General features: G+C 37.8%; 1 protein-coding gene across 1 annotated transcript in view; it reads left to right on the plus strand.

Moving 5' to 3' along the window:
* Window positions 1-18,948, plus strand: part of FAT3 (FAT atypical cadherin 3) — a 553,803-nt gene that overhangs the window by 420,416 nt on the left and 114,439 nt on the right. Inside the window, exons 4-5 of the mRNA XM_044668995.1 lie at window positions 11,257-11,571; window positions 14,487-14,697. Of these exons, the coding sequence (XP_044524930.1) occupies window positions 11,257-11,571; window positions 14,487-14,697 (526 nt within the window). The remainder of the gene's footprint in view (window positions 1-11,256; window positions 11,572-14,486; window positions 14,698-18,948) is intronic.

Below are 18,948 nucleotides of genomic sequence, written 5' to 3' on the forward strand. Positions count from 1 at the left end.
TATATATATATATATATATATATATATGTATGTATAAACTTTTTGCTTGAGAAAAGAAATTTATTGGGGACTACAAGACAATGGAGAAATTCTTAGTTCACTAACAATTGTAGTAAGTTGGTAGTCTATGCAGTCAAGCACAAAAATACCACCTAGCTTGACAAAAATATACAAATCTATCAAAATGACTCCTGTAAAATAAAAATAGAAGTCTTAAAAATTATTCTGAAAATATAAAAGCATTCAGTTATTTTTAAAGGAAATTCCTGTCTAGGTCTACTTTGTCAGAAGCCACATGGACTTCCTAATTCCCGGCAGAGGGGAAAAGAGAAGGGAAAAAAAAAGATTACTTGTTGCCCCTTCTTCACACCAAGAGTATCTCTACATCCACCTCTAGCAGCTAGGTTATACAATAGATAGAGTTCTAGGTCTGGAGTCAAGATTTCTTTTCCTGATTTCAAATCTGGCCTTAGACACCTTGACAAGTCATTTAACCCTGTTTATCTCAGTTTCCCCATCTGTTAAAAAACAGCTGGAGAAAGAAATGGCAAACCACATCTGTATCTTTGCCAAAAAAAACCTCCAAATAAAGTCACAAAGAGTTGGGCATGATGTAAACAATTGAACACCAAAACATGTACCTTTGTGCACAAAATGGATAAGCCTTTGTGTTTCCCCTACTCCTTCATTCCACAGAAGAGAAGAAAAGCACACAAGACACTCCATCGCTCAATTGTGCATTTTCACTAATGGTCCCACATGCCTATAATCTTCATCCTTTTATCTCTGTCCCCTAGCCTCTTTGACTTCCTTTAATTGTCAGTTAAAAATACTACCTTTTTCAAAAAGATATTTCTGGTTTCCTTTAATGTTAGTGTTTTCCCTTTGAGATGATGCAAAATATACATATATACAAAGATTATTTGAAAAAAATTGTTTATATGTTTGTTCCACCTCCTCCTCAATAGATTGCTAGTCTCTTGAAGAAAGGGAGGTGTCTTTTGACTCCTTTTGTATCCTCAGCTCTTAGTATAATACTTGGTACAGAGTAAGCATTTAATAAATATTTCTTAACAATATTCCAATTATTGCTAGCTGGGAAAAACCAGAGGAGGCAGTTTCCCTTTTCTGAGCAGAGTTGGTTTTTCATAAAAAGGAAGGGAGGGGGAATAGCTGTTCCATTAAAACTAGAAAGCCGTATTTTCAAACAACTACACTTGATTTATTAGGATCCACACCTGTGAATCAAGGGAGTCCTATCCTATTCATAATAGAAAGATACCCCCTATTCAAGACCATCCTTTCTGGAAACCTATTATACCTGAAAGTAGCTTGGTGTTAGCTGTTAACTACATTATTTGTAGCACAAAGAAATATTAGATGGATTTTGTAACCTATCTCTCTGTTCCAGAGGCTTGACCTTTCACATGTATAAAGGATATTATATGAATCATGGGGTATCCTTCTCCCCCAAATTCTCCCCTACCCAAATAGCTCAAAAACTGCAATTTAAGTGTTTTAAATTAAGGCATTGCTCTCTCTAGGCATCTTTTTCAGACCAAAAATGTCTTTGGGTAGCATAGTAACATGTTCATTTATTATTACCTCAATGTGAAAGAGTTTATTATAGTTTTCTTCTTTATTAGCTACCCAATAACAGGCCACCAAGGGCTCTGAAATAAGCTTTGGTAGACAGGGAAGGAGGGGGGGAAATGATTTCAGAAAAACATGCTTTGCTCAAAGAGCAAGCCTAAATAAATGGAGTAATGAAATGGCCTCAAGGCACTCTGCGGAATGAGTATGTGTGCTAGGAAGAGTTGAGGAAACGGTTGGAGTGGATAGATTTTTTCCAAAACAAAAGAGTAATACCAAAAAAACAACTAAAAATAGTAACTAAAATAGTATCAAGAAGGTTTAGATCCTGGAATAAGATGAGGTTTTCAAAAAATGTTGTGAAAAATGAAAAGGTTAGAGTGAGGCAAAGGGGAGGAGGGAAGGAATAATTGTTATTTTAAGTTGTTTGGGGATAAAGAAAAAAGAGAAAAGGAAAAAATAAGCTCACTGACTGGTAGATGATGTAATTTTTACAGATAATTGAGAAAAGGCAGAACTACTCAGGTCTTATTTTGTTCCCATCTTCACTTGTCAAGGAAATCATCTTTAGACTGGAAAGGTCTGCATAATTATAGTCAAAAGGGAATTAAATTCTAAGATAGATGAAGAAATAGTAAGAAGCATCCAGCTAATTTAAATAAGTTTAAGTTTCTGTGCCCAGACAAATTGCATCTCAGAATGCTGGAAGACTGTATATGTGATCATGGAAACCGAGGAATCATGACCAATGGAAGAGTTACCTAAAAAAAAGATGTGGGCAAACACTGAAAGGGGGAAAATGTGATTTTTGCCAGCTATAAACTAGAATATGATTCAAATGCCCACCACCATTCAAGAATACATGGTTCCAAGGAGTTCCAGATTTTGGGGGTGAGGCTTTATAAAAGGAAGTAGTCTAGCCAGCATCTTCCACTTTGCATTCTGGAACACCTGCTTCGTAATTAATTCATTTCCTTTCCTCTTAAAGCTCTATTTTTGCTTTATGCTATCTCATTGGTGTTCTCATCATCTCCTGTGGGTTCAGATACTATCTCTATGTACATGAATCCCATATCCATACATCTAATCCTAATGTCTTTACTAAGCTACAATCTCCCATTTCCAATTTCATTTTGAACATTGTGAACCCATGATCTATAGACTTCTCAAGTTCAATATATTGAAAACAAAATTCATTTTTCCTTCCCTGACAAACCCTTCATTTTTTTGCTCTTCCTTATTACCAGGAAAACAGTACCATCTTCCCAATTACCCAAACTGGCAATCTTAATCCCAAACTCTTTTCCTCTCTAATTCACTGAATATATATCCAATACGTTGTCAAACTTTGTAGGATCTTTCTCTAAAACATCTTTCATAAATGTTTCCTCTCCTTTCACACAGTCACCTTCCTAGTTTAAGCCCTCATTGCCTGTCACCTTCCTGCCTCAGGTCTTTTCACCACTAGCCCATTCTCTATTCAGCTGCCAAAATGATTTTTCTAGAGCATGAGTCTTCCATATGGCCCCCTCCCCAAATCCTCACTCCATAAACTCTGGTTTACCTCCTACATAAAATATAAATACCTCAGCTTGATATTTAAGGCTCTTTATAAGCTCATCTTCTTCAACTTTCCTCCTATCTATACTTTGCAGTAGAACTACAATGATCTACTTAAAATCCTTGAACATGAGACTACATCTCCCTTCTTGAAGCTTTTGGTCTGACTGTCCCCTAAGGCTGGAAGGGTTTCTCTCCTCACCTTTGCTTCTTAGTCTCCCCAAATGCCTTCAAGACTCAGTTCAAATTGCACCTTCTTCAAGAAGAATTAATTGGCACCATCAGCCCCCAACGCCTACCCCTACTGCCAGCTGCTAGAGCCTTTCCCTTTGATATGACCTTCTATCTCTTCTGTATATATCTGGTACGTACCTTGTTATTTGTATGTTATCTCTCCCATTATGAGCATCTTCAAGGTTTTGGGGTTTTTTGTAGCCCTACTACTATAGCACAGGCTGTCATATAGAAAATATTTAATACTGACTGACTGACTGACTAAAAATCACCAAGAATCAGCACAGAACTTGTTGTATCAAACTAAGCACTTCCTTTTTCAATAAGGTTATCTCAATGATCGATCAGGAAATACTGTAGACACAGCATATCTTTATTTCACCAAGACAATTGACCCAAGGTGTCATGATATCCTTGTGGTCAAGATGGAAAGATATGGGCTAGATGACAGTATGGTGTTGGGGATCCAGGATTTATTAGCCATTGCATCTCAAGATATCGATTAGTGAATTATCCATTTGGAGAGAAGCCTCTAGTGGCATACAATACAGATTTCTGTACTTCACCCTGGTCTAGTGAACATTTTTAGCAATGACTTTTTAGCAGTGACTCAGATGAAATCATTCTCATGAAATTCACATATAGCACAAAACTCAAAGGGACAGCTAATATACTGAATGACAAAATCAGAATTCAGTAGCATTTCTGCAGACTAGAGTGATAGAATTGGCTTAAACCAATAAGGTGAAATTTAATAGTGATAGACATGAAATCCTACATTTAGGTTCAAACATAGACTGTAAAAGTACCAAGTGCCATGAATTGAAGGGATATTAGAGATCATCATATTCAGCTTTCTTATTTAATAGATGAAGAAACTGATGCTCACCCAGCTTAACTAACTTATCCAAAGATACAATATGTTTATTCTCATTAGTTTGTAAACTTTTCATTCCTGGCCGAGTTCAACCCAAAAAACTACTTTTTAGGATTCATGTTTTTGCCTGAGAGTTTTACCACATGACCTCTAAGCACTTCTCAACAATAGGATTCAGTGTTAGAAGAAGCTTACCTTCTAATGAGGGAATATTACACATAAAAGGAAAATGACGCAGAGAGTTGGGGGATGAGGGTACAAGATGGGGGCAGTCGAGGAAGTCCAGAGTATAGCTGTGAAAGGAATGAGTTTGACTGACCTGGATTCTCTCCTTAAATGGAGCTTCTGGGAGGCCCTGTCCAGTCAGAGGTAGAGGCCACAGGATCCTTCCAATGGATAACTTCCAGGGCTTGGAGTGAGCCTTCAAGTTGAAGAGCTGAGACATAAGAGAGGAGGTCCAGGTCTCTAGCCTAGTGAAGAATGAGGAATTATTTAATACAGATATTTTAAAATAATGCTTTATATTGGTGTCAATGTCTTATCACCTCGGGTAATTCTAAGCTTTTCACAGGTAAGAGAAGGTGTCTCATCTAAATTTTATCCCTCTGGCTTTGTAAGAAAAGTCCCATTAATGCTTTGTGGGTGGAACAATAAATTTGTCCAGCCATTCTATAAAATAATTTAAACTATGCCCTAAATGACTAAACTGTGTGCATACCTTTTCACCCAGTTATAGTACTACTTGGTATATACCTCAAAGAGAGTAAAGATTTAAAACAAAAGGACATGTGTGTACCAAAATATTTATTATAGCTCTTCTTGTAGTGGAAAGTAAGGATATGCCCACCTATTGACGAATGATAAAACAAATGATGGCATATAAATTTAATGATATTCTTTTGTCTTATAAGAAATGATGAAAGAAATACTCTCAGAAAATCCTAAAATCTTGGACTTACTCATTCAGAGTGAAATGAGTAGAACCAGGAAAACAATTTATATGATAACATCAACATTATAAAAACATTTTTGAAAGACTTAAGAATACTGAGAAATGCAATGGCTGGCCTTGGTTCCAGAGGGCCTATAATAAAATTTGCTACCACTCTCCTGACAGGAAGGGAATGGACTCAGGGGGTAGAATGAGATATATATTTGCGCAAGGCCAATATGGGAATTTGTTTTGTTTGACCATACATATTTGTTACAAGGTGCTTGGGTCCTTTTATTTTCAGCCAGTAATGGGTGGGGGCGGGGGTGTGGAGGGTTAGAGATGGGAAGGAAAGAATATATCTTATTAATTGAAGGGAGGTTAGAAAAATAAATTTTATCTTTCCCCTAGGACCTACCACAGTTCTTTGCACACAATAGATAATAAAAATTTTAGTATCATATTGTATTATATTTTCATGTGTAGAGATCATATCTCTTCTTTTATTTTCATTCCTCATGCCCCAATGCCTAGTTCAGTAAATATTTATTGAAGGAATTGCTATTTGGGGTATGAGTTATCCATGTACCATAGCCTTGTACCTTCATTTATTGATACCACTGTGTCTCAATTTTATTTTGTTTTTGTGCTTTTTGGAATGTGCTCATTTAAGAGATTAAGAGACCCCCCCAAAAAATTATCTCTCATTTGCCATTTTCTCTTTGATTCATATTGATTTTCTCCCTTCCCTCACCACTATTACCACCTGTTATTTTCAGAATTTGATGGCACCATTTAAATGTGAAATGAATTCTTGTATCCTCTATGATACTAAAATTAATACTTTTATGAGACTTGTCTAAATTATCAGTGATTTGCAGAAAGTATTATTTAATTTTTATGTCAAAATAAAACCTAAAATGAGGTGAACTTCTTTCCTGGCTATCTACAGCAGAACAAGAACAATTTGACTCATGATTCTCTAAATCTTAAGTTATTTATAGAAAGTATTAATTAACTTATGATGTCAACCAAAAGCCTAGAATGGAGTGAGTGAACTTCTCCTGGCCACCTACATCAGAATGAAAAGAACTTGACTCATTCCCAAATAATAGCTAATTTCTTCTGTTATTAATAAGGATAATGGGCATTTTTCTTAGCTAATTTCCCTGAAGACCTCAGTGCTCTGAATCTATCTGCTATTCCTTTCATATGGGTTAATTTCATCCGGTAGACTGAGAAAGAGGGCAGTATCTAAAATGAAGTCTGGGAATCTGATGAAATTTTTTATGGTTATTAGGCCTGGTGTAAAATGTGGCCAGGGCAGACAAGCCAGCCTGAGGGAATTAATAATGGGACGTTTATATTCATTTCCCTTTGAGGTTAGTAAATGGAAACTACTAAGATTTAAAAAGGACTGAAAATCATCCTTGGCTCTGGAGTAGACTTCTCAGGGGTTGCCAAGGAATTAGACAGTGGTATACCAACAAAACTCTACTGTGTTTACATTAACACTACAGGTGACAATGGCTTGCCACCTCTCCAATACTTTAGGTGACTTTTGCCAAAAAAAAAAATTAGTAATACCAGAACCTTGGATTAAGAGAACATATAGGAATTTGTTTCCCACTATTTTCCATAAATGCCCTTCCTTGCAAATGGCCATGCCAATATAGCCTAATGATAATGATGATGACATTGATTCTTTCAGCCTTCTCATGCCAGAAAGTTCTTTTTTTCCCATTTCCCCATCTTAATGTTTTATTCACGTCTTATTTTTTACATTGCAAGGTTCCTCCCTCTCTCTCTGCCAGATGGAAGAGAGAGGTTCTGTTCTCTCTTCCCTAAGGTGGCCTTCACTGATTTTCAGTGAGTCAGAGATTAGTTTCTTTTAAACAGTCTTCAGGCTTACATTGTTGTAGCCCATTACATGGTTCTGCTTATCTTACTCTGTTACCAGTTCCAATAGATCTTCCTGTGTTTCTCTGATTTCTTCATATTTGCTATTTTTATTGCATGGTAATATCCCATGATATATACACATCCTAGTGGTTTTTTCCAGCCATTCTTCAAACAAGGGGCATTTCCCCACCTCTGCTTTGTTTCTATTTCTTTGCTACCACAAAGTTTGCTGCCATGTAGCTTTTGGTCCATCTTGGATATTTGTTTCTGTCTTCGTCTTCGGTCAGGCAGGTGGTCAACCAACTTACTGTGCCATTTATATTGCCTCCCAGTATTCCTACTCTGCGAAGTAGTATGCTAAAAGATGAGACCAAAAAGTGTTGGAAGGAATATTATGATACACTATTAATGGCACAGTGAGTTGGGCCAACCATTCTTAAAAATCAGAATTATGCTGAGAAAATGAAAAAAAATGTCTATAACCATTGACCAGGAATTTCTTCTTGTTGTTCAGTCATTCAGTCATGTCCACCTTGTTGTGATTCTGTGGACCATAGCATGTCAATAGAGTCCATGGGGTTTTCTTGGCAAAGATACTGGAATGTTTAATCATTTCCTTCTCCAGTGGATTAAGGCAAACAAAAGATAAGTGACTTTCCCAGGGTCACAGAGCTAAGTAAGTGTCTAAGAACAAGCTTGAATTCAGGTCTTCCTGACTTCAGGTTCATTGCTCTACCCACCATGCCAACTCGCTGACTCTCCAGAGTTCTACTATTAGACATATCCTAAGAAGTTCAAAGATAAAAATAAAAGCCCCAGATACACTGTAATAACAGCACCAGCATTTTTTGTAGGCACAAAGAACTGGAAACAGCAAAGAAAAGTTGCAGGACCTAAATTAGGATCTTGGGTTTCTGACTACACATCCAATGTTCTATGTTCTCCTTTCTCCCAAAAACATTTCAGAGAAGCATCTCTGATGGCTTATTAATAAAGGAGGCTCACCCATTTAGCTGCTGTACTTCCTTGTCAGCAGACTAAATTTCAGAGAGTAGGTTTACAAATTCAGATCCTCTTCATGTGAAAACAATTATAAATGCCAGCAAGAGCTGAGAGTGAGGGGAGAATCATGGAAAGGGAGTGAAGCATTGTTAATGTAATCTCGTCTTCTCTGTGGAAATCCTTTAGCACAGACACTGTTCCCACTAACTCTACAATCCTACATCTTGAATCCAACTGCTGGGCATTATTGATAGGTGATGAGGAGGTGATTTTGTGCTCTGTGTGGGTGGACCACGGGGGTTGCGCTTGGATGTTGGGCAGGGACATTTAAGTAGAAAAAGACCACAGAGGAGTTAAACAGCCAAGCAATCAATGTGTAATGGTTAGCACAGCTAGACTTGCAAGTGTAGCGTTTCAAAGCTCACTGCCGCCAGCAGGAAGTGCCACTCCAGGAGTCAGCATGTCAGAGAATTAACCAAAAAGCAAAAAATTCAGCCTTCTTTCATATCTGCTCTTGCCTCATGTCTTCTGGGAAATGTCACCAAATGAGGAAAGAGCTTTGAAAGAAAGGAAACTTGATTGATTTTTCAAAGAAGGCTCATTACTGAAGCCTATAATAAGAGTTTGTTTATCTCGAGTCCAATAGTGCCAATCTTGCCCCAATGCTTTAAAAGAACTAAGATGGTTAGCCAGCCCATTTAGGGGAGGAAACATAAAGTCCCCAATTTGTTTTCCCCACATACTTCCCCTCTTTTCATTGAGTGCTGTCAAATTGTTTTATTCAAAATTGGCTGAAACTCACCATTATTATTTTTCTCTTGGGGCCAAATGCATCTTTGTGTTCATTAGAGCCTCGGAAAACATATTTTGGATTAATGAGCTGTCTAATTCAAGGTAATGAATGAAAGAATGACAGAGATTCTTCCAGAATAGTTTTTAGTGAACAAACAAGAATTAACAAAAATCCTAAGTAAATAAGATATTAAAGTAACTATTTTAAAGATAGAGTACTCATCTTCAGGTCAGGATGTCCTGGGTTCAAATCCATCTTCCAATACTTTAGCAACTCTGGCTATAGGGAAATCACTCAACTTATCTGAACTTCAGTTTCCATAAATGTAAAACAAGAATACCAGTAGTACTTAGCCCTTGATTGTGTTATGAGATAATGGCTAATTATCTCATAATTATTATTCATTTAATAATTAGATTTAAATGAGATAATGCAAATAAAACATTTTCCAAATCTCCTTCATAAGTCCTTCATAGGTGTCATATTATCATGTTGGACAATGTTAGTGGTTCAAGACTAATATCTTCGGTTTTTTTCTTTTCTTTTTTATTGTCATGCAAAACACACTTTCATATTGGTCATTGTTGTAAGAGCAAACTCATACATAATCAAAATCCCAAAATAAGACCATAAATACACTGATGTGAAAGATGATTCCAACAGTTCTTTCTCTGAAGGAGGATAGTATTCCCTGTCATAAGTCTTAAAGGATTGTCCCAGGTTGCATTGCTGAAGTAGCCAGGTTTTCACAGATAATTATCATACAATATTGCTGTTGTTGTGTACAGTGTTCTCCCAATTCTGCTTCTCTCTGCATCAGTTCCTGAAGATCTTTCCAACTTTTCCTGAAATCATCTTGCTCATTATTTCTTATATCACAATTACATTCCATTACCAGCCTGTATGACATTTGTTCAGCCATTCCTAAATTGATAGACATCCCCTCCATTTCCAATTCTTTGCCACCACAAAAAAGAGCTTTTATAAATATTTTTGTACAAGTAGGTCCTTTCCCCTTTTTTATCTCTTTGGGAAATATCTGTAGTGGTATTACTAGACCAAATAGTATACAGTTTTACAGCCCTTTGGGCATAGTTCCAAATTGCCTTCAAGAATGGTTGGATTAGTTTACAATTCCACCGATAATGCATTAGTGTCCCAACATTTACCACTTTACTGCCATATTGACCAGTCTTAGAAGTGTGAGTTGACACTTCAGCATTTTCTTTGTTTTTCCAAGGTAGAACTTCCTGTCTATCTGACTCCCATCCTTCTCTCCCAAACACACATAATCCCACCCTCTGGGAATAGGTGCCCTATTACCCTCATTCAAAGAGATTCAGCTTGTCCATTAACTTTAGAGGGATTGGGCTGGGCCATTTCTCCTTTTGTTGACTTTGAGTCATTTCAGTTGGGTCTGACTTTTCATGACCCCATCTGAGTCATTTTTGGCAAAGATACTAGAATGGTTTGCCATTTCTTTCTCCAACTCATTTTACAGATGAGGAAACTAAAGCAAACGAGGTGAAGTGACTTTCCCATGGTCATACAGCAAGTAAAAGTTTGAGACCAGATATGAAATCAGGTCTTCCTGATTTCCATACTCTATCCAATGTACCACCTCACTGCCTAGCCACCTGATCAGAATACTAGTCTTAGCATCAGGAATCATGGCTTCCAATCCTGCCTCTGACACTCATTCATAATGTGTTGATAAGCAGGTTGCTTATCCCCTCAAAGTTTCTATTGTTTTATCTATCAAATAAAGGCATTGGATCAAATGTCTTCAAGGTCCTTTCATGTTCTTACTCTTTGATTTGCATTTTATCATAATTGTCATGTTTATAATAATGTATCATAATTATTTATTGTGGATATATTGTATCATAATTATTTGTTGTTGTACATGTACCACCACCACTGGCAAAAGAATGTAAACTAAACTACTTGAGGGCAGGGAATGTTTTACATTTGTCTTTATATCCTCAGGGTTTTTCATAGTAGGCACTGATTAAACACTTAATGAATTGGATTTGTAAAATTGGGCTTAATAACATTTGTACTATCAGCCTCACTGGGTTTCTGAGAGAAAAGAACTTTGCAAACTTTAAATCCCTAAAGAAAGGAAAACAGTGATTATGTAGCAATTTTAATCAGTGGGCATGAGATGTTCCCTACATCCTGAGATGTAGTCAGGGCATATTTAAAAATTTTTGGTGAAAAAAAGATGTTTTGCTAAACCTTTCAGGTGGATGCAATGAACCTTTGTTGTTTGGTTTGGTTGTTTGATTTTTTAAGCAAATTTATAGTCAAGAGTTCACCAACAACTTAACTCTGCATAACTCTAATTTTCTCTTGCTTCAGGTGACCGTTACTGATGGTGGTTCTTCTCCAAAGCAGTCAACAGTTTGGGTTGTGGTTCAGGTTCTGGATGAAAATGACAATAAGCCTCAGTTCCCAGAGAAAGTCTACCAGATCAAGCTGCCAGAGCGGGACCGAAAGAAAAGAGGAGAACCAATTTACAGGGCTTTTGCTTTTGATAAAGATGAAGGTCCCAATGCGGAGATATCCTACAGCATCGTAGATGGAAATGATGATGGAAAGTTCTTTATTGACCCTAAGACTGGCATGGTCTCTTCCAGGAAGCAATTTACAGCAGGGAGTTACGACATCCTCACAGTAAGACTTTCTGAATCCCAAATCAGATTTCGTGTGTGTGTGTGTGTGTGTGTGTTTCTTATCTAATATCTCACTCACTTCAAAAGTTATAAAGATATGATTATATATGTTCTTATGTAAATGGAACTCTATAATAAATTATGCTATGATGATATATATGAAAAGAAATGGTTACCTGGAAGACAAAGGCATATAAATATGTGCTACTCTTGGCTTCTTCTAGTTTGTGATCAGTTTCCAGAAGCTTCACCAAGGCCTCCACGTTGGATTCCAAAGAATTAAATAAGCTTTTGATCACTTCTGCTTCAATTCCCCAGTCCTCCCCAATCATCTAAAGCCACCGTATGTAAATACATGAGTACATGCACCCCACCTCTCCCCACCCCCATTTTGTTCTAAGCCAATAGTGGGTAATTGGACATATTTACAATGGACAAACATCACTTGGTAGACTAGATCAATGGTAGACAAAGGAACTTCCATGCAAAAGAAATTTGTACTAATATTACCCTATAAGAGGCACCACAGGACACTGGAAAGGAGGCTAGATTTAGAATCAATAGACATTCAAATTCTAGCTCTTCCATTTACTTGCTATAAGACCTTGGGCAAATTAATTAACTCCTCTGAGTCTATTTCATTATTTTTAAAATGAGGGAACTGGACTAGTTGGTTTCTAAGATCCCTTCCAACTCTAAATTGGTGACCATTCAGCTTTCACATGTAAGTTCCTACATATCTTTCAAGCTTGTTCCTTCTGGTCTACTTACCTTTGCCACTACGCAGTCAAATCTTGCTTAGTTTGGGAGGATGAGGCTCTCTTTGTACCTGCTATCTAACCTTGGCTGGTGTTCTGAAAAATAAAAGGAGCTAATACTAAAACCATTAGCGGCTCTGGTGAAATGTTTGATGCTATAGCTTTTCTCTAGCAAGATGTGTTTTAATCTGTGGATTTCAGAGAGAGGCACTACATATATAGATGGCACTGTCCCAACTAATGTAGCTTCCTAATAACATCATTAAAAGATGCGTTGTAACCAATTCCATATTAATATCTGATTGATCATCTAAATTACAGTTCCAATGATGGACAACCATCTAAGCCAGTGATGGGCAAACTTTTTAAAGAGGGGGCCAAAAGAAAGGAAATGCTCATCTGTCAGTCTGTTTCTAAGGCAACTCTTTCAAAGCTTCATTGTATTGTATTCTACTCATTGTATTCATCAGATTAGGATTGATGTCCCAAGCCTGGATAGAACATTTCAGGGCTCACAGACTGTAGTTTGCCCATCACTGATCTAAACCATCACGTAAGCCCCATTGGTTTTATTCATTTCAGCATCAGTAAGCTAACTATGACATTTGTCAGGTAGTTTCTCCTCCCCACACAAAACTTATCCTCCATAAAAATACTTTTACTTATCATTGTGTTTTCACGGTGCCAATTAGAGTATCTGTATTCTTGTTAATCATATTCCCTATTTCCAAAGATAACTGAGATATGGATAAACCATGGAAAACACCCTACCTCACAGGGATCTTGTGAAAGATGCATAGCTACTTTATATCGAAGAAAATAAAGCATCTAAATTCTATCTTCAGTGTTTATTTTTTGTAGAATAATAGCTTGCATTTTTTTAGTTTTAAAAGTGCTTTTTTCATAGGTTTTCAAAATACTTTCTTCAACAGAAAACTGTGAGGTAGTGTTTAGAAAATTATGCCCATTCTAGAAATGAAAAAAAATTGATGATTAAGAGAGCTTGGGTGAAAAGCACTCTGGATCAACACTCAAATCTTATCTTGGGCAAATCACACTTCCCCTCCTTGGTCCTCAGTTTGCTTATCCATAAAATGAAAAAGTTGGACTAAATGTCTTCCAAAGTCTCTCCCAGCTCTAAATCTGTAATATTATAATCCTGAGACATCTGAGATCTTGGATTAGACACTTTACCTCTCTTTTCCTCAGTTTCTTTATCCATTAAATGAGAAGTTTATAAGCTAACATCCCTTCCAACTTAAGATCCTATGATCAAGTTTTTTGCCCATGGTCATATAATTATTTAATATCAAAACTAGGCCTTGAATCCAGCTCTACTTACTTCCAGTCTACTGCCAAAAACTTTTTTTAGAACATGATATTTTCATGTCACTTTTTGTTTGTTTTGAGTGATTTAAATTTTTTTATTCCATTTGGTGTTTTTTTTTTAATTTCTTAATTGTGCTACCTCTCATTACCAGTCTCAAATCTCCCATGTATCAAGGAAACCTTAGCAGACTCCCTAGCAGATTCAAAGTGGGAAAATGTATCCTTTACTCTGTCCTTCAGTCAGGCTCATGACTCTTCAAATGGAAAATAACTCTCTAGCTATCAGAAGCATATATAATGGTGGGCGTAATCCAGTTATATCACTATAGACTTATATAACTGAAGTTCATACTGGACTGTTTACAAACTTCTCTTCTCAACAAAAAATCATCATTTCTAAGTGGCTATTGCCATTACCCCCAAATATGTCCATCTGGGATTCTACTTCCCTTCTAGAACTATATAAAAGAATGGGGTATGCCCACAGAATGAGGCTGGGGGAAAGGTAGTTGGAAGGGCCCCCATCCCTACCCCCAATTCCTCAGAGAACCAGATTGGCCCATCCCATTCCTGTACTCATCCTTTATACCCACAATGTCCTTTTTTTGGGATGGGGGAGTTTTTTTCTCACGTTCTTAAACATAACGTTGGCTCATGGAGCCTTTAGGTCAACACAGAGTGGATTCTCCTTTTAAGACAAGGAGATGGATTTTGTTCTCCTTTTGATATAGTAATGAAGGTAAATATTCATGTTGCTCTCAGAAAATCCTAAATCAACAACAGACCAGGACTTTAAATCATCTTCTGTGTTCTCTCCACATGTGATTAGATCAAAGCAGTGGACAATGGACGCCCACAGAAGTCCTCTACCGCCCGCCTCCACATCGAATGGATTAAGAAGCCACCTCCTTCCCCTGTGCCTCTGACCTTTGATGAGCCATTCTATAACTTTACTGTCATGGAAAGCGATCGAGTGACAGAAATTGTGGGGGTGGTGTCTGTGCAGCCGGCCAATATACCTCTGTGGTTTGATGTAGTTGGTAAGTCCCAGTACTGAAGGCAGTAGAGGTATCAAGTGATGTAGTCATTGGCCTTTTGCATTTGCTAGCCAGAAGACTAATCATTAGAACTAAGATTTAAATAGCCTTTTAGTGCTAGAATGCAAATGAACCAGTAAAATGAATTAATGTACTTGTGCTTTCGTTATGATTCTGTAGCTAAGCTGAACAGAAAGCGCTCTTTGGCTGAATTTTTTTCATAGTATGTTATTTACTGCAATCTTAATGTCTTTCTGTGTGTCATTTAAATTCTATTGTCACACTTTGCTAATCTCATTTCTAAATGTATTGATGGTACTTAGACTTGCTGTCCTTCATTTCTCTCTTTTCTTCACCTTTTTTTCTGCATTCTGTTTTTTTTTTCTGCTCCCGACTGCCCTGCTTCAAGGTGGCAAGCATGCTCGAGAGATGTTCTATATTCTACAGACAGCTTGTGGGCAGAACTGTTCAACAGAAGGTACCCTTAGTGCAAACACATTTGCTAAAATACAGCTATCCAATCTGCCTTTTTATGGGTTTTTTGAAGCAAATTAAATTACATCTTTCATAACTGCCTTTGACAGGGTAAAGTGCAGCCCATAGATTTCATACATGCCTCTCTAACAGCTACTGCATCACTCGTGTCCAATTACTTTCCTTTGTTTGAGGGTTGGGTGTTTTTCTTCCCCCTGAGGTTGGTTGTTTTGGCCCAGATTTTTCTTGTTGGGTTTTTTTTTTTCAAATAAGATTGAGTTGCAGCCCCACTCTTTTGCAGCAATGATGTCCTGCATGTACAATTCCAAGCTTTAAAATCCTCCAAAGGAAGTCACTTCACTGCTGTCCCCACAAGGAAGGCTGACACACAGAGCCTTCAGATAAGAGATGGAGTGGTAGGCACATCATAGGCCACGGAATACAACTTTAAGATTACTTAAGAAGAAGAATTCAAGCCAGGCTAGACAAAAAGTGAAATGATGTCAATGCCTATAGCAAAGAGGTAGGAAAAAGTGAAGAGGAAGCAAAGCCTCCAAGGATTAGGAAAACCAGGAGCATTGCTAAGAGAGGAAATGAATAGTGTTTTTCCTATCCCTGGATCTGAATCTAAGGGGGCCAAGACTGCTTTTTTACATTTCTTTTTTGGAGACTGACAAGCCAGAAGAGAATAAATCTAGAGGGATCATTTTCTTCTACAAGATATTTCCCCTCACTGGATGAGGGTTATAGTGGAAATCTCCTTGCTACAGGGATGAATAGCAAGAAGGTACTTTAGTGTGTGTTCATACTCATCCCCTTTTTTCTATAGTTTCTTTAAGGGCAGTCTCAGAGAAATGACTGAAGTCCTTCCCCTTAAGATCTTCTTGCTAGAAATGGAATTGTTTTTTCTTCCTTCCCAGTGCATCTCTCTTCATAGAGATCCTGCATTTTATTTAAATGATATTGATAGTTCCATCTTTTTACCCGTTGGCCATGATCTCTAGCCCAGGCTCCTTACCATGTTTTAAGCTCTCACCCCTTCTGAAACATGAAGGGCTTCTCCACCCTTTGTGCCTCTAAGTGTCTACAATAAATGGTTCAGTATTTTTCACCCCATTAAGATATCCTTACTTGCCATTTTCTCACTCGGAAATAAAAGCTGAAGGTATTTATCGTTCGTCTGCCTATGAATTCACATTTAGTGATCTTCCTCCTACCCAATGACCCCTCATCTCCACCACAGTAACTTCACCCAGTCATCACAAATAAAAATAATGTACACGTTATTACAAATTACATATTTACATTTTTAAAAGTTGCTCCTGTTATCATGCCTCCGGTTCCTTCCTTCTGTATAGCAGTTTTTATTAGAATAGGGCTCTTGGATTAGTTGTTGTTGGGGAAAAAAAAGCTAGGAATAAAAATAAAATGAAACACATGATACAAGGTGCCCCAAAGCCTTGAAGCAGCATTTAACTATTAAAGCAAATTAAATTACACTAATAGCTTAAATTATATTCACGCCTCCAAAGTTTAAAGCTGTGCTAAAACTTTAGGGACACTCAGTATTTATATAGAATATAGTAAACCAGGGTTTATTAAACTACAACTTTACTATTCCAACAATGAAGCAGTTGGAATTGTTTGCCTCTTATCATCATGAGCTGATTGATCTGCTTTCCCATTACCTTCCAAATTATGCTCGCTATTTCAAACAAATAAAGCTAATAAGCTTCTTGAAAGGGAAGACTTGCTTCCCTTTTGCATTTGTATCCCCTACACTCAGCACATAGTAAGCAATTTAAAAACTTTTTTATTCATTCATTCATTCATTCATTCATTCATTCATACTAGCTCTAAAATGGCATCTTCCTGTTTCTTTCTTGGACCTTTTTGGCCCATTCCTAATCCTTACTCAAAGAATATCCTCAGACACATTGCCCTTCAGAGCCCTCTTCACTCTCCCCTGGCCCCACTTCATCAGATCACTACAGTAATCCCTGCAGCATTCACAATTCTGGGTGAAGGTGCTGGACGCGGTGACTTAATCTTAAGTAACTATTGTCCATTTTCACTTCTGTTTTCAATTTTGTTCATTCTCTCCTCTCCACAGACAGAGTTTTTTTATTCCTTTTCATTCCCCATTCTCTCCAAAATGTGTTAGTTGGTGGATGGTGGACCCTGAAGAGGTGTTATTGATTGACAGAATCATTCGCCACAGGCAGCCAATAAACCAGTATCCTGAGGCTCCCCAAAATCCCAGATATCATCACAATAATTGCCTCCTGTATTCCTGACCTTACTCAACACTGCACTTCTGGCAGAAGCCTGAATAAAAATAGTTCTAACACGTTCCCTAGAGGTCAGTGAAACTTTTGAGTGTCCAAGTATGAAGAGGGCATCCCAAGGATTAAAGTACTCTATAAATTGCCTTGTGGTCCAGCAGCCATTAAAATTTACACATCCCCAGCCTTCTTTTGTATCCGGAAAAGAGATATTCTCTCTGTCTAAAGTCCGTCTAGGCTAGAGTTTATCTGTTGTGATAATTAAATAGGTTGGTCCTTGTGTAGACCTTGTGTAGAATCTTCTGTTTCAGTCCAGCTTAACAAAGGTCTCTTGGTCATCTAGAGTCAGAGCAGCAAGGATAGGAAAATCTTCCTGTGAGACAGGTGCAGGTCCATTCTTCTAGTGCAGACTTTCTTAACCATTTTAATGTCATGAGCCTCTGAGGCAGCCAGGTGAAGCCTCAAGGACCCCTTCTCAGAATCATGTTTGTAGATACGTGGACTTACAAAGGAAACCCATTTTATTGAGATATAGTGATCAGATTCTTTTTTAAACAAGCACACGGTCCCCAGGTTAAGAAACCCTACTCCCACAGCGCTCATTTCATTTCAATGCCTCTTTCTACTCTTAGACCTTCTACACTTTAGACCACAATAATATACCTTCCAAGTCACATCTGTCAGCACCTTCTTATAATTCCTGCAAGTGGCCGAGGATGATTCTTGTGCCTAACGGTGTCTAAGATTACAATCATGCCATTTTTTCTCACTATAAGTAAAATGCAAGCCTCATTTGCACTACCACCCAAAGTCTTTCCTGCATCTGAATCTCCCATCAAGGCACTACATAGGAAAATTATAAAGACAGAACCTGCATGCTTCTAATGCTGGAATGATCGTTCTAGTTCACCAAGCAGAGAGAGTGTTTTAATCCGCTCTTTTTCTTCCCCCTTGAGACTAGCCAGAGCCCTTTGATTTCTCCACGTACCAGATTCCTGCCTCCACTGAGCTTCCTTCCCTCCCTCCCTCTCATGAATCCTCAAAGGCTGTGGGACACACACAGAGCGTCTTCATGAGCCACACCGTCTGCACAGCCCTGAAGAGTCACCAACCAGTCTGTGCCTCCCGGATTGCCACCTTGCAGCATGTTAACTGTGACTAGACTCTCCCGGGCTTACAGAAACAGAAGCACCACTTGTAACTGAGTTAAGAAAACTGTAATTAAAAGGAAGCATCATAAAGTTCAGCTGTTCTGTGTTTAAATAGCCCAACGCACAGCACGTTCCTTCTCTGTCAAAAGGGGGCCCAGGAGGGAGAAAAAAAAATGAAGGAACAAAAATAACCCGTAATCCTCAGTGGCTTTAGCGCATATCTTCACACTTCTGAGGGGAATGTGATTACTACTCAGCAGTTTCTTCATTTACATACTCTCTAGTGTGTAAGCAATCTGGTTCACAGTTCAGCTCCACTATGTTTTACCCTAATGGGAAATACT

Source organism: Gracilinanus agilis, chromosome 3, assembly GCF_016433145.1.
Source record: "Gracilinanus agilis isolate LMUSP501 chromosome 3, AgileGrace, whole genome shotgun sequence".
Taxonomy (NCBI): domain Eukaryota; kingdom Metazoa; phylum Chordata; class Mammalia; order Didelphimorphia; family Didelphidae; genus Gracilinanus; species Gracilinanus agilis.